Raw genomic sequence first — 16,191 nt, forward strand, 5'->3', positions numbered from 1 at the left:
GAGTGGTAACTACGGTATGGATGAGGGTAGGAAACTAATCAACAGCTATACCAACTGGCTGGGTATCAATATCAATTTGCAGTTTGACCTGGACCTCTGTCAATCTTGTCTTCTTTTTTGAGATTACCATCTCTAGATAACAGCTTTCATCAGAAAAGTGCTTTCAAGGTTGCCAAATTCAGTTCCAGCATCTAATGGAAGTAAGTATAGCTTGCTTGCCTTTGGCCGATTGGAAGAGAAATACTGTCGTTTTGAGGCATTGATTCAAGAAGTATTTTATAAATTAAAAAAAAAAAGAATTCACAAGCATTCCCAATCCCACTTGAATGTATCACTTTCTGTCCAAATTTCAGACATTTAAGTAAAGTGATCCATTGATTTTCGTGAAGACCATCACCTACCAGTTCCTTCCCTCCCACCCCGACTTGTGGCAATAGCTGGCTAATTTTTGTGCCAATGTATTACAATTTCTGTATTTATTCTCATATTCTTTATTAGCTCATAAGATAATTTCTTTCTCTTTATCACACTCTCCCTGAAATCTGGACTGTATGTTTTCCCATTCACTAGCTTTCACTTCCTTAATTGCTTTCTTTCTCTAAAGATTCAAAAATGCTCAGGTTAATTATATAAATAATGCGTACAATTAAAAATTAGGGACAAGAACAAATCCCTTTTGATCACTAACACAAATTATACCACACTAGACATATTGTTCTAGAACTTTACCACAATGAATATTCTTATATATTGAATGCATCTCTTTGTGTGCAAGTATGAGTTTTACTTAAGGGGAGAAATCAGAATCTGATCCACTAGATCAAAGGATACGCACGTTTCTAATTCTAATAACTACTGCCAAGTTGCCTTCATGAATGGTCATACTAATTTACACTCCTATTAATGGTGAGAAACTACTGATATTGATTTATTTCCCTATATCTTCAACTAATAAAACATTAAAAAATTTTGCAATCTAATGGGTAAAAACTGGTTTTTTGTTCTTTTCATTTGTATGTCCCTGATTGCTAGAGAGGATGAACATCTCTGCATATGTTTATGGCCATGTGTATTTCCTTCCTCTGTGAACCCCCTGTTCATATTCTTGTCAATTTTCCTATCAGGTTTTCTTTTTCTTATTGGATTGTATGTGTTCCTTACATACAGCGGTGTGCTGCTGACTGTAAACATCGCCTATCCATTTTGCATTTAATGACATAATGTTGGTAGCTCGAAAGTGGCCACAATAGAAATAACCACTGTTCATATATTTTTAGTTCTAATCTTTTGGGTGCTACTTGTCTCAATCACTTCTTAGCTAATCATTTTCAAGTTTGTTTTTTTTTTTTTGCAGCATTTGACACTGTTGCTCATTCACACTTAAACTGACTCTCCCTGGCTTCCACTATACCATACTTTTCCTAGACTCTTCTACTGAAAATCAATGCTGAGGGCTTTAAACTTAGAGCTTTAATACCATAACATCACTACCATTCCTGTATCATATTTCTAAATATCTAGTAGACAGTTCCCCTTTTACATCCCATCATAAGCATAAACATAATAGGTCTAAAACTAGAAAAGAATTAAGGATACAGTTCAAAAAATAAAATCTAGTAATGCACGGTAGAAAGGATAAATCCAAAATTTCCAATGCTTTCAGTCATCTGAAAGGGAAGTTTGACTGGGGCGGGGGGATCTGCTTCCAAAATGGCTCACTCATATGGCTATTGGAAGGAGGCCTCATTTCCACGCCACAGGGGCCTCTCCACGGGGCTATTTAAGTGTCTGTATGATATAGCAGCTGACTTCCCACAGAGCTAATCAGCCAAGAATCCAAGATGGAAACCATAATGTCTTTTATAACCTGGACTCAAAAGGCACACTCCATCGTTTCCACAATATCCTCTTGGTTACACGAGTCAGCCCTATGCAGTGTTGGAGGGGACTCCACAAGGGCACGAATACCAGAAGGTGGGGCTCATTTAGGGGCCATCTTGGAGGTTGGCTATAACAGAGACTGATCCTTTGAAATTGCTAAGGCTTTGTTTAATGGCCTAACCACATAGTTGGCCTTCATAAATATTTCATGTGTAGTAAAGGATGTGTTACACAGCAATTTATTACATAGCAATAGATAACTAATAAGCTCCTAAGTTAGTTATAAGATGATGATGTGTCCAAATGTCTTGCTACCCAGGGTGTGTCCATGGATTAGAGGCATCAGGATCACCTGGGAGCCTGTTAGAAATGAAAAAGCCTCAGTCCCCATCCTAGATTTGCTGAAGCAGAATCAGTATTTTAACAAGATTCCCAGATGATCAATAGGTACATTCAAGTTTGAACAGCACTGTCCTATAAAATCCTTCAGTTACCAAAAAATATAAGTACTTGTCCTTTTAACTTTTATTCCAAATAAGAATAGGAGATTTCTGCTACCACTTGGGGTATAGAAAGCCATAAAAGAACATCATTCCCAGCCTAACAAGAAAAAAACAGGACTTCCCTGGTGGCGCAGTGGTTAAGAATCCGCCTGCCAATGCAGGGGACATGGGTTCGAGCCTGGACCAGGAAGATCCCCATGCTGCGGAGCAACTAAGCCCGTGTGCCACAACTACTGAGCCTGTGCTCTAGAGTCCGCGAGCCACAGCTACTGAGCCGGTGTGCCACAACTATTGAAGTCCGCACGCCTAGAGCCCGTGCTCCACAACAAGAGAAGCCACCGCAATGAGAAGCCTGCGCACTGCAACAAAGAGTAGCCCCCGCCTGCCGCAACTAGAGAAAGACTGTGTGTAGCAACGAAGACCCAACACAGCCAAAAATAAATTTTAAAAAAATTAATTTTTTTTTAAAAGAATTAAAAAACAAAATAGCCTACATAACCATAATTTTTTATGAGCCTATTTGAGATCTAAGGCTGCAAGACAACAGAAATAATTGAACTTCGAAGTATGACAGGTCCTGTGAGGAGAGACGAAACATATGAACAGTTTCACATTTGGTAGAGCATGGAAGAAGTGGCAGTCACAATAAAAGGCAAGAAAAAAAAATACTCAAAACTGTAGGCAGGCAGGAGACCTAAGGAAGAAACCCTTGGAGACGGAGATAGATGTGCAGAACCTACCACGGTCTGAGGCTGGAGCAAATATCAGGCAAAGCCCATTCATGCTCCAGGCCCTGAATGAGCATAAGGTGAGATCAGATGTCTCTGTGGCAGAGGCACAAAACCTGCCTAAACCCTGGACAAAGCTCCATAAGAAGCAAAAGCAGTCTGCCACTGAGAAACAGGCAAAATACACTCCTCACCCCAGTCCCCGGGAAAGGATGGCTGCTGTTGGGAGAAAAATACAAAACCCAGCTATCCTCACATTTCACTGACACTAGGCAATGTATTCAATACTACATGCCATTAGAAGGGCAGGAAATCTGTTGATGCCCAAATCCTTCAAAGATACAAAGCAGAGATCTACTGCTGCTGGGAAATGGTCTCTCACTTGTACCTAGAACTTCCCACTGATATTAGGCAACATCTACTCACCATGATGGGAATGAGCAAGAAATTGGCCTGAGCGCTGGAACAGTGCTGTCCAGTAAGAATTTATACAATGACAGAAATATCCTATTTTGTGCTATCCAATATGCCAACCACTAGCCATATGTAGGTGATTGGCTACTGATGAGTGCAGCTCTAGACTCCACTCTGAGTAAACGGGAGAGACTGTCCGCTTGTGGAGGAGACAAGGAAAGTCCCACTCTTGAGGCACAGGCGTACAGAGTCTGCTTAAGACTAAAACTGGAGCAGAAGAACTGAGAAACCCACCCTGTTCACACTAAGAACTTTGCACCAAGTAACAAGCAAGAGCAATCTATTGCTAAGGAAGGGGCAAGAGTACAAAGAGAAATATTCAACCCCTCTCACCTCTAAATGTGTCACAAACTGAAAGGTGGAGTTGGAGAAGAAATGCTGAGAAAAATCACCTGACATTCCAGGCCGCACACTAAGTACAAAGTATCAACAGTCCATCTCTGTAGGAATGTGAAGACTATGGTACACTGAAGGTAACTATGACAACCACAAAACCCAAACCCAGCTCAATTATTTACTAGATTGACCAATACCTGTTCATACTAACAACGTGACAGAAGTAGAGGAATATCTATTTCTGGATAGAAATATTATTTACCTCAGTCTCTACCGTTCTTTAACAAGCAATGGCTGCCACTTAATCCAAAATTATGCAACACACAAAAGCAGGAGATAAAACAATCAACAAAATCAGACTCAGAGATGGACCAGATATTGAAGTTATCAGACAGACACTATAACTATGATTAATATGCTTAAAGATCTAGTGGGAAATTTTAACAAAAAGATGGCGACTATTTTTTAAAAGGCAAATGAAAATACTTAAAAAATATGAAGACAACTTTATCAGGCTAATCAGCAGAATGAACACAATAGAGGAAAGAATAAAACTACAGAAAGATTGGGAGATTGGGATTGACAAATATACACTAATATGTATAAAATAGATAACTAATAACCTGCTGTATAAAAAATAAATAAAATAAAATTCAAATATTCAAAATACCCACACAAACTATAGAAAGATCAATAGAAATTATCCAAACTGAAACAAAGAAAGAAAAGAGTAGGAAGAGGGACGAGCAACTAAGAGGTGAGACAATAGAAAATGGTCTAATATATTTTTAATTGGAGCCCAGAAGTAGGTGGTGAACCACAAGAAATATTTGAAGAGATAATGAGGAAAAAAATTTCTAAGTTTAATGAATGACAACAAACCACAGATCCAAGAACCTCTGAAAAACCAATGCAGGATAAAAATAAAGAAAAACACACCTAGGCACATCATAGTCAAACTGTTAAAAAGTAGTGATAAAGAGAAAAATCTTGAAGACAGATAGTAAGAAAAAGAAATTACAAACAGAACAACAAAGATAAGAATCGTAACAGACCTATCTTCAGAAACTATGCAAGCCAAAAGAGAGTAATGTCTTTAAAGTACTTAAAAAAAAACCTGTCAACCTAGAATTCCATACCCATCCTCCACAAAAAGGTTAAAAAAATATTTCATTGCTAGTAGACCCAAACTATAAGAAATTTAAATCAACTTCTTGGGAAAAAGGAATTGATCCAGATAGGGCATCAGGATTAGTCAACTTTTTCTGTAAAAGGCCAGATAATAGGTGAATTAAAATTATTTGAAGGTAGACTGTGATAAATTAAAAATATATACTGAAAACTGTATAGCAATGAGTTTAAAAAAAAAAGAGTAGCTAGTAAGCCAATAGAAGAGATAAAATTGAATCATAAAAAAATACTCAATTGACAAAAAGGCAGGAAAAGTGGAGAAAAGGAAAAAGGAACAGATACAGCAAATAGAAAAAAATAATGTAATGACAGATTTAAATACAACCGTATCAATTACATTAATGTAAATGATCCACACTCCAATTATAAGGCAGAGATGGTCACGTTGAATAAATAAGAATAATAAATAAATATAGTGACAAGAACATTACAGAAACTAAGAATAGAAAGTTAGAACATTAAAAAAACTAATTATAACTGAATCACTTTGCTGTACACCTGAAACTAACACAACATTGCAAATGAACTATACTTCAATTTTTAAAAGTTTAAAAAAAAAAGAGAATAATAAATAAACCCTAATTTATGTACCTATAGTAGACTGAAAATAATTCTGCTAGGTTTATATCAATACTGAAGAAATTTTAAAACTTCTCAAATGAAAGCAAATGGTGAATATAATTAACCTCAAGCTGAAGTAATCTGATTGACTATTTTTTGTCTTCCTTTGATTTCCTCATATGTTAAGATCTCCATGTTAATTCTCCCCCACCTCCCTAAATATAGCAATGTTCATAAACACTGACCTTGCCATGGCTTCTTTCCACTTTCTGAAAACATTTATTCAGGGACAGATTATGTCGAACAGAATTCTTCCAGCCTGTTGGTGCGGTTGCAAAATATGGGAAGCGGTTCAGTATCCAGCTATAAATTTCTTTCACAGGCAAACATTTATTTGGAGAGTGTTCAATAGCCATATAAATGAGAAGACTAAAGGAGTATGGGGGTTTTGAAGTTGCTGATTTTTTTTCTGGGTTCTGATAGCACGACGGTCCCAAGGATGGCACATCATCTCCCTCTATGTCATACAATGGACTAACAATCGGAAGACCCTCACTTCCAAAGCTGAAGTTTGTTAGGAGATTAGTACTTTCGTGAAGCCAGTTCAAGTTTGTGAGTTCATCATCTGCTGACTCACTGTTCACTAGAGTGGCCTTTGGCCTGGCAGCATCAACAGCTTCAGGCAAGCTTCCCATTTTGTAAATCTGGCTTAATCCTGCAACCTTTTCAGCTCCTGGAGTTTCAGCTCTCTTTTCTGGAGTCATTCCAATTATTGGACCCATTTACTCTTACAGTTCTGCAACAAAAGAAACAATTATCAATCAACGTAATACTTAAGATTCGTAAACTCATGGAAGAATACATATTTAAACACCCCCAAATCAGAGAAATTTTGCAATCAATATCCCACATAATATTTAAGCACAATATTTGTATAACAAAGATGCTAAAGGTTACTATACAAGGAACAGAACTTATTTCATGTTATTTGAAATGACTGCAAATAAAATGCAGCACTATAGCACAATATGTACAGGTGATATTAACAAAATTAAATAATGGATTTTGAATACTTATTAAAGTCCCTAGGCCATAGTAACTGCCTAATAAGTAATGTTTGCTGTTACTAAAAATGAACAGATTGTTTCTTTGAATTATAAAACTCTATAATCTATTCATCTTATGGATCTATGACTTCACTGTAATTAACAGTCATACATATGGCTCAATACAAACAATAACCAAATTTAAAATAAAGCTCAAATAATAATTCCAAATAAACCCTTTCCTCAAATCTGAAATACTTACTATAAATAATTTCTAATATTTTTATAGTATATCATACTAAAAATATAACATTCCTTAATCACTAAATTCATTACTAGCAAAATTATATTTACTGTAAATTTATTATTTATTTGCAAATTCCAGTATTTTTAACTCTTCCTTCTATATTATCTCATCAAGTACTGACAGTGACAGGTTGACATTCTCTTAGTAAAGTCTGAACTGTCACTGTATTTTCAAGGGGAGAAAAAAAGCTGTTTCTAAACTATCCTTTTTTATTTCCATTTTCTCAATGACTTTTGTTTTGCTTTTGAAATGTACTTCAATTCAAAATCTTATTATGGGAGAATAACTGACCAAAAAGGAAAGTGACAGAACTAATGTGCCATTTAATTCATTTTCAATGGTTCCTCAAGGTACCTCATTTCCTCCATTTCCGAATTCTGTGAAAAGCCCTCTATATCTTCTATTATTCTATTCAAACTTCTTATGCTTACATAAGTGAAATAACAGAAATGCCTCCAGGATTTTATTTTACTTAAAACATAGCTGGCAGGTTACTCTAAGAATTATGAAAACTGGTCAATTTTGGATGCAGAACAGTCTATCTGGATTCTGTTAGCTATTAGATGTAGTCTCAGAACACACAATTATCAATAGCATCCATCAGTTAATATTTTGGGAGTAAGCCATTGTACTAAATACTACATACTGTATCTCAATTAACTATCAACTAAACCCTATAAAGTAGGCACTACTATTAACCCAATAGTCTCTTGCTTGGGAAAATGATGCAGAGAGGTTAAGCATCCTGTTTGAGACTGCCTGGTTGGTAACTGGAAGCACCAGAACTTAAGCCCAGTCAGACTAACCTCAGAGACAAAACTCTAGCCACTATATTATCCTGGTAACAGTATATGTATACATATCACCTATGAATACCAATGACCCAATCCTATCCATTTAAAATCTTTTCACTCTTCTCTCCCTATCCAGTTCCTACTCTCACCTATACCTATAACTTGACATGCTAAGACACTGTGAAAAGGAAAAGTTCAAATTACAATAAATTTGGTTTCTATTTTAATCAATTAAGAAAACCACACATAAACATATGCACATGTGCACATATGTGTACACAACATATTTCAGAGATGATATTCTGTCCTATGTAACTGACCAACTTATTCATTTATTCCATCATAGTCTCTCTGCCCATAGAGAATTTTTTAAATGTAGTGGATGAGAATTCATTGGTTAAAGAAAGTCTTGCTTCCTTTAAACAACAAAAAACAAACAGAAAACACTCTCAGCACTCAGTGTTCAAAGAGGAATAACTAATTTCTAATGGTCCACTTCTGCCTTTTCACCTATATTCATTTATCTTCAATTACATATAGAAATTAGAGAGTAACCAAATAGCAGTGGCTAACATTTACTGAGATTTTATTATATTACAGGCACTATGTTATGGGCTTTAAAATGCATCATCTCTACTTACACTACTACTTAGTTCTATGTATGGTCCTTTCTTGACTGTGAATCCCTTAAGAGGTAAGAGTCTTTTACTTTTGTATTCCTAATACATCATAACAAAATGTTGGGCATGAGCAGGGACTCAAATTATAATTATTTCAAACTGAAATGAACTTATAATTAACAAATACCAAGTGCTGTGCTACCTACTTTTAAGAGCTATTTTATTTTAGAAACGAATCATTAATGCTAGGAAACATCCTCACTAGTAACAACTGGAAAACTGAAATCACTGTTATGAATGAGGAAATGGAAGTACAGTAAGTAATTTGCCTACCATTCTAAAGCTAATAAAAAGTGGAGCCAAAATTACAAGCCAGGCTGAATTCAAGATTCAAGCTTTTTTGTCCATTTAGAATACACTCTATTTCTTAAGGAACATATATTTTTAGCAATACTACTTAAAACAGATACTGTTGACAGACAGTCTCATCAGAAACTAATTCAAATGGTTGCAAATATACTATTCCTCTGAATTACAAGTTTAGAATAAAATCCCATTACTTTCAGATGTAAGACAATACTATGGCAGCAAATGTGCCAAAGATTACACAAAAGCGTATAGCCAAGCAAAGTTAAAAAAATCAAATACTGACGATGAAAGGCTGACATTTTCTTAGTAAGGTTTTAATGGTTACTGTATTTTCAGCGAAAGAAAAAAAGCTGTTTCTAAACTATTCTTGTAGAATACTTTAGAACACCGTCCACTTAGAACACTAAGTCCACCATAATAAATAGGCAAATGATCTTTTCTTACAAATAAGTATATAAATAGCAAACAAATATATTAGAAAATATTCAACTTCATTGATGATTAAAGAAATGCAAACCAAAACAAAAATGTGACATTAAATACTATAATGTACTTAGCATAGTGTCTGATAAGCACAGATACTAGTAATACAAATAATAGTATCTATTGTTGCCCATTATCAACAGTTTAAAAAATATATAATACACAATTTTGGGCAAGGACCTAGGGCCATTTTGGAAAGCAAGCTGGCAACATGCACCAAGAATCATTAAAAATGTCATATTCTTTGACCCAATAATTCAGTGAAATAATCCTATGTAGGGGAAAAGATCCTCTCCCTCTCTCCTTTTTCTCTCTTTTACACACACACACACACGCACACACACACACACACACGCACACACACCTGTTCATCCAAGAATTATGAACGATAATAGTAAAACTATAAATAGCTTACATATTTTATTATAGAGAAATAGCTAAGTAAAAGCACATCTATTTAATATTTAGTAGTCGTTAAAAATGACTGTCTTGAAGATTGTGAAGTAAACAAAAAAGCTTATTAAAAACTGGTAAAAAAGTAGAAAATATACAAAAAGCTAACAGTGCCTTATATTAGTAACTTGGTAATTTTTTTCTTTGTTATATTTTCTGGTTTTTCTTTAAGGTGTTTATTATTTTTATAGTTTAAAGTTAAAACAATATACTCAAGGGGGAAAAGACTGTGTTAGACTATTTTTTAGTTGTAGTATTTCCATTTCACAAGAAACAAAATCACAGAAAGGTCAGAGACTGATCAAAGACCTCTAATCAAAAACAGAAGCCACCTCTCATTCTTAGTACAGTTTATTTTGTTATTAAGCTTTTCTGTAACACAAATTAGTTCACTGGTAAGTAGGGGAAAGATTTTAGTACAATGTGAAAGTCACACTGGTGTGTACATGATTTTTCCCAGCCTATGTCTTTGCACTACTAAATAATAAGAGCTGAACCCCAAACAAGCTAACACAGTGGAAAGCAGCAAGCTGCTGAAAATACAGTACTGTACACAATTCTCATTCAACCCATGTTCTTACTCTTGGCACAGCCTGGTCACACGCATTGTCTTGAAAATACTTAATGAACTCTTCTCTGCAAATCTTTATGCATTTTACTCTGGCCTCCATAACCCTGTAGCTTCAACCCCTCCTTGCACACCCTTCCACCAGGCTACCTTCATCTCTTTTTTTTTTAACCTTAAGTCGACTGTAGTATTTCTTTATATGTAACTGAGTTAATATATCTTTTAAAATATTCTAGTATTCTTATTAAGATTTATTTTTATTAGTGTTCTGATTACAAAGCTCTGCATGTTTTGGGTGCGACCCATCAGCTGTGCACAATTTCAGTGTTTTCAGAAATACATAATATGTAACATTACAACAGAAAGGTCTGTGTATTTTACACCAAAATCAAGAAAACTTTTAGTTTTAAATTTTTATGAAACTACTTCTTAAAATGAACTGAAAGCATTCAATAGCAGATAATTAATAATGTGCATGGAAGTTTGCTTCATAAAACAAAATAAGTAAAGAAATAAAAGGAAATCTGGGCTACTGATGTACTGATAACATTTCCTTTTAGTAATCTTTTAAGAACAATACTTCAACCAAATATAACCGTTACACATAATAAATGTCACTCAAAATAGGCACTTAAGGCCTAGAAAATAAAATGTGGAATATGAAAATGTATCCTAATTTCTTAGGTGTATAAATAACATAACCCAAATAATGAACATATCCACTACAAATAGATTTCCAAAACCAAGACATTGCTACAAAAAAAAGGCATGTAAATGTACAAGATGATTTAGCAAAGTACACATTTGTGTTAAGACTCCAAATCTACATTTCAGGAAAGGACAGAATTTCCTCTCACAAGGAGAATTTTCAAAGTGGAGAGTTCAAATAAACCCAGTACAATCACTCTGGAGCCCCTGTCTAGAGCTTCACTGTATGACGGCCATGGCAGCATCTTGAGAAGACAGTACAGGATTAAAATGCACCATTTTTTCCCACAGCTATGCAGCTCATGCATCTCCAAAGCTGTCTAACAGAGAACTGCATGCCTGCATATTATGTTCAATGCTACAATGACACTCAACTCCAGGGCAAGAAAAATATAATAAGATTCCATATTGGAATTCTCAGATCACTTCTCAAAAGGTTACAGGAGAGCACTTTTGCTTAGGTTTGTATTAACACTGGTCTGAGAGGAAATGCTTGACAGAGATTAAGTAAGAGAAGGGAAACTAAGGCAGAGAATTTTCAGTGTCATCTAAGGTACAAGGTGCCAAATTACAAGGTATTAGAGGTGTCACAGTGATAGCTTTTTTTACCCGAAATAACTAAGGAACCTCCTAAACACAAAATGTTGGTTAAAACCACATAGATTTTATGACTTAATTTATCCACATTTTTAATTGATTGTATCAAAGATTAAGCAAACAAATTTTTCCTTTATAGTTAGAATCCTTAAATATTATATTATTTAGCCCTCTAAGTTTTTCACACATCATGTAAAATTGAGTTGTACTGAAACTTGTTTTTCCCCCCACCAAATTCATTAACATTATTGCAGCAGTAATTCATTCATTTTTACAGATAACTTATATTCTACTTTATGAACATACCACAATTTATTATACTCTTAAGAACATTTATTTATGTTTATGTTTGGGGCTATTACAAGTAGTATTGTTATGGACATCCTTGTTCATATCCCTTGGAACACAACTGTAAATAAGTTTTCTGAAATTCTAGAAGCAGAATATATGTGAAGGAGTGGACTTATTGGGTCACAGAGTATTCTTTTCTTCAATTTTAACTGATAATGACAAATTGCTACCAGGAATGTATGTGTATTTTGTTTGCTCCATGTACTCATCAAAAAAATTTTTTTTGCCAACCTGATGACTATGAAATTGTAACTCCTTGTGGTTTAATTTGCATCTCCCATATAAGTAATGGGGTTGAATACCTCTTCATATACAAAAGAAACCTAAAAGTATATATATATGGCAAACATATATATATATATATATTTGCCATTTAGATTCCCTCTTCTATTAAGTGTCTATTGAAGTCATTTGTATTGTTTGGATACCAATCCTTATATGTGATGCAAATATCTTTCCCTATTTAGGTGGCTTGTCTTTTTATTAGTTGCCTATTAATGAAAAAGTTCTTAACTTTAATAGGGTGGAGTAACCCTTTTCTTTATGGTTACCATAGTTTGTTTCTCATTTAAGAATTCCTTCTGGGGACTTCCCTGGTGGCGCAGTGGTTAAGAATCCGCCTGCCAGTGCAGGGGACACGGGTTCGAGCCCTGGTCCGGGAAGATCCCACATGCCACGGAGCAACTAAGCCCGTGCACCACAACTACTGAGCCTGCGCTCTAGAGCCCACGAGCCATAACTACTGAGCCCGCGTGCCACAACTACTGAAGCCTGCATGCCTAGAGCCCATGCTCCACAACAAGAGAAGCCACCGCAATGAGAAGCCCGCACACTGCAACGAATAGTAGCCCCTGCTCACCGCAACTAGAGAAAGTCCACGCGCAGCAACGAAGACCCAACACAGCCAAAAATAAATAAATAAAATTTATTAAAAAAAGAATTCCTTCTGTACACCAAATTCATAGAGCTTTTATCCCATACTGTCTTCTAAATGTATTATAGTTTTTACCTTTCACATTAGGTCTTCAATTCAGAAAAAAAAGTTATGCATGTATTTTTTACTCAATTTCATTTTTTTACATATGGATACACAACTGTTCCAGCATTATTTGTTAAAAATTTTCTCTTTCCTGCTGGGAGAACCAATTCATCATTGGTCCTTAGCATCTATAACATTCTCACCAGGTATGCCAAGACTGAAAGGCCTTTATGTGGGCCATTTCTCAGGGTTGTGTTTGCCACAAACAAAATTGAGGGATGACCTAACATCTCCCAGACAAAGGGCAGTCCAAGCTCCATTAACATTTCTTCTTTCATACGAGTTATTTAGAAGAATATATCTTAATTTCCATGTGATTTTTCTTCTTACTGATTTCTAACTTAAATGAATTGATCTATAGGATACTAATCCTTTGAAATCTGTTGAAACTTACTAGATAGTCCAGTATGTGGTAGATTTTCATGATGATTCAGCTCATGTTTCCACAGTGACTGGATGCAATATTATGTCCGTTGGATCACGCTTGTTAGTTACATTAAGTTTTCTATATTCCTGATTTTTTTTTTTTTTGGTCTGCTCTCTACCAATTAATGAGGAAGATATATTACAATCTCCCACTATACTGGTGAAATTTATCAATTTTTCCTGGTAGTTCTATTAATTTTTGCTTTATTTGTGGTTTTGGTTATTAGTTGCATACAATTAAAACTTCTAAACATTCGTGGCGAAATGAAACATTTACCATTACGTATCAATTCTTTTTTATCTCTAGTAATTCTACTTGTCTTAAAATCTATTTCAAATGATATCGCAGCTTTCATTCCATTAACATTTGCCTGGTATATCTTTTTCCATCATTTTACTTACAACATGTTTTCCTTTTGTTTCTTTGTAGTCTGGACTAAACCCCATATAGCTGAACATTTTAAAATATAAGGCATAGGTATATTTGGATTTACTTCTATCATCTTATTTGTTGTTCCACACTGTGTCTTTCTCTCTTTTCTTGCCTCTTTTGGGATTGTATTTTTCTGGTTCCATTTTTTATCATCTACTAGTTTGGAAGTTATATATTTATTTCTATTACTAAAGTGTTACCATAACATTTTTATCACACATACTCATCAAAATCCAAAGTTACTTTTAATCTTCTCCTCAGTAATAAAAAGATCTTTTGGATACTAGCTCCAATCACCTCCCCACAGTTTATAAAATAAACTGACAATTAGTAAATAACTAAAACAAGTGCTATTTCAGTTTCAGCTTTTTCTTTTCTTTTAACCCCATAAGACACTATTATTATTGTTTATACAGTTTTAAAAAAATTAACTTACACTTTATTAACATACACTTATCACTGTCTTTGATCATCATTCCTTTTTGAATCTCAGACTTTCAATGACCATTTTCCTTCTACTTAAAATGGTCTGCTAGGGGGATGGGGGTGTGATGGAGTGGGAGTTTGGGGTTAGCAGATGCAAAGTATTATATATAGAATGGATAAACAAGAAGGTCCTACTATATAGCACAGGGAACTATATTCAATATCCTGTGATAAACCATAATGGAAAAGAATATGAAAAAGAATACATGTAACTGAATCACTTTGCTAAAAAGTAGAAATTAACATAACACTGTAAATCAACTATACTTCAGTTAGAAAAAAAAAAAGCGGTCTGCTAGTGAACTTTCACATTTCTCTGAGCATGTCTTTATTTTGCCCTTGTTCTTGAAAGTTATTTTTTGCTAGCTATAGAATTCTGGGATGAACTAGAGTAGGTCACAGCTTCTAGATTTATTTTCACTTAGTATATCATTTCATGGTCTCTATTTCCATTATTGTTATTGAAACCTGATAATCCTCTGAAAGTGTTTTGTTTTCTCTTAAAAATTTCCCCTTTATTAATCTCTTTTATATTTTCCACTTTATTGTCTCTCTGTACTGCATTCTGGATTTCTTCAGGTTTATCTTTTTTTTTTAAATGATGTAATCGGAATATTTATTTATTTAAATTTATTTGTTTGTTTATTTAAATTTATTTATTTATTTATATTTGTTTGTTTATTTATTTTTGGCTGTGTTGGGTCCTCGTTGCTGCACAGGCTTTCTCTTGTTGCCGCGAGCAGGGGCTACTCTTCGTAGCGGTGCACAGGCTTCTCATTGCAGTGGCTTCTCTTGTTGTGGAACACAGGCTCTAGGCACGCGGGCTTCAGTAGCTGTGGCTCGCGGGCTCTAGAGTGCAGGCTCACCAGTTGTGGTGCATGAGCTTAGTTGCTCTGCAGCATGTGGGATCTTCCCAGACCAGGGCTCAAACCCATGTCCCCTGCATTGGCAGGTGTATTCTTAACCACTGCGTCACCAGGGAAGTCCCGGGTTTATCTTTTATTGTATGATTTTTTCTTCAATGGGATCTATTTGCTTTTACCTATTCCTTGAATTCTAATTTCAGTTACTGTATATTTTCATATCTAGAACTTCTGATTCTTCTACAAAATGCTTGTTTGCTCTTTTCCTCATTTTTAAGCTTTCATTGAACATATTAAATATAATTATTTTATATTTTACATCTGATAATTCCAAGATGTGAACCATTTGTAGGTCTGATTCTACTGATTCTCTTACATTCTGCCCTGTTTCCTTAGATGGCTTGTAAATTTTTATTTTAAGCAACTCATTTTCATTATAACTTTACCAACAGGAATTCTTTGACAATGATGATTTGTGCTGCTTCTGTCAGGCCCCTGGGAGTAGTAACAATCCAGGATCATTTAAAATTCTTAGAACAGAATTCAAATGGAAAGTATAGAAGGTGAGGAAAAGGTAAGAAAAGCAAAGAGAGAAAAGAACAGGGCAGAGGGGACTTCGCTGGTGGTCCAGTGGTTAAGAATCCGCCTTCCAATGCAGGGGATGCGGGTTCAATCCCTGGTCAGGGAACTAAGATCCCATATACCGTGGGCCAACTAAGCCTGTGTGCCACAACTGGTGAGCCTGTGTGCTGCAACTACAGAGTCCACATGCTCTGGAACCCACGTGCCACAATTAGAGAGAAGCCTACTCACCGCAACGCAGGATCCCCCATGCTACAACTAAGACCCAAAGCAGCCAAAAATAAATAAATAAATATTAAAACAAAACAAACAAAAAATAAAATAAAATTCTTAGCTTGAGGTCTAGTGTGAATTCAGGCTGCAAACCAGTGTGAGGGCTGGTTTGTGGTAAC

General features: G+C 35.2%; 1 protein-coding gene across 5 annotated transcripts in view; it reads right to left on the bottom strand.

The window, feature by feature from the left end:
* FOXN2 (forkhead box N2) overlaps positions 1–16,191 on the bottom strand; it is a 56,646-nt gene that overhangs the window by 19,640 nt on the left and 20,815 nt on the right. For all 5 annotated transcript variants that reach the window (XM_059943374.1, XM_059943370.1, XM_059943373.1 and 2 more), the window contains exon 2: positions 5,920–6,470. In XM_059943374.1, coding sequence (XP_059799357.1) covers positions 5,920–6,456 — 537 coding nt within the window. In that variant the 5' untranslated portion in view covers positions 6,457–6,470. The remainder of the gene's footprint in view (positions 1–5,919; positions 6,471–16,191) is intronic.

The sequence above is a fragment of the Balaenoptera ricei genome, chromosome 13 (genome assembly GCF_028023285.1).
Source record: "Balaenoptera ricei isolate mBalRic1 chromosome 13, mBalRic1.hap2, whole genome shotgun sequence".
In the NCBI taxonomy this organism is placed as follows: Eukaryota; Metazoa; Chordata; class Mammalia; order Artiodactyla; family Balaenopteridae; genus Balaenoptera; species Balaenoptera ricei.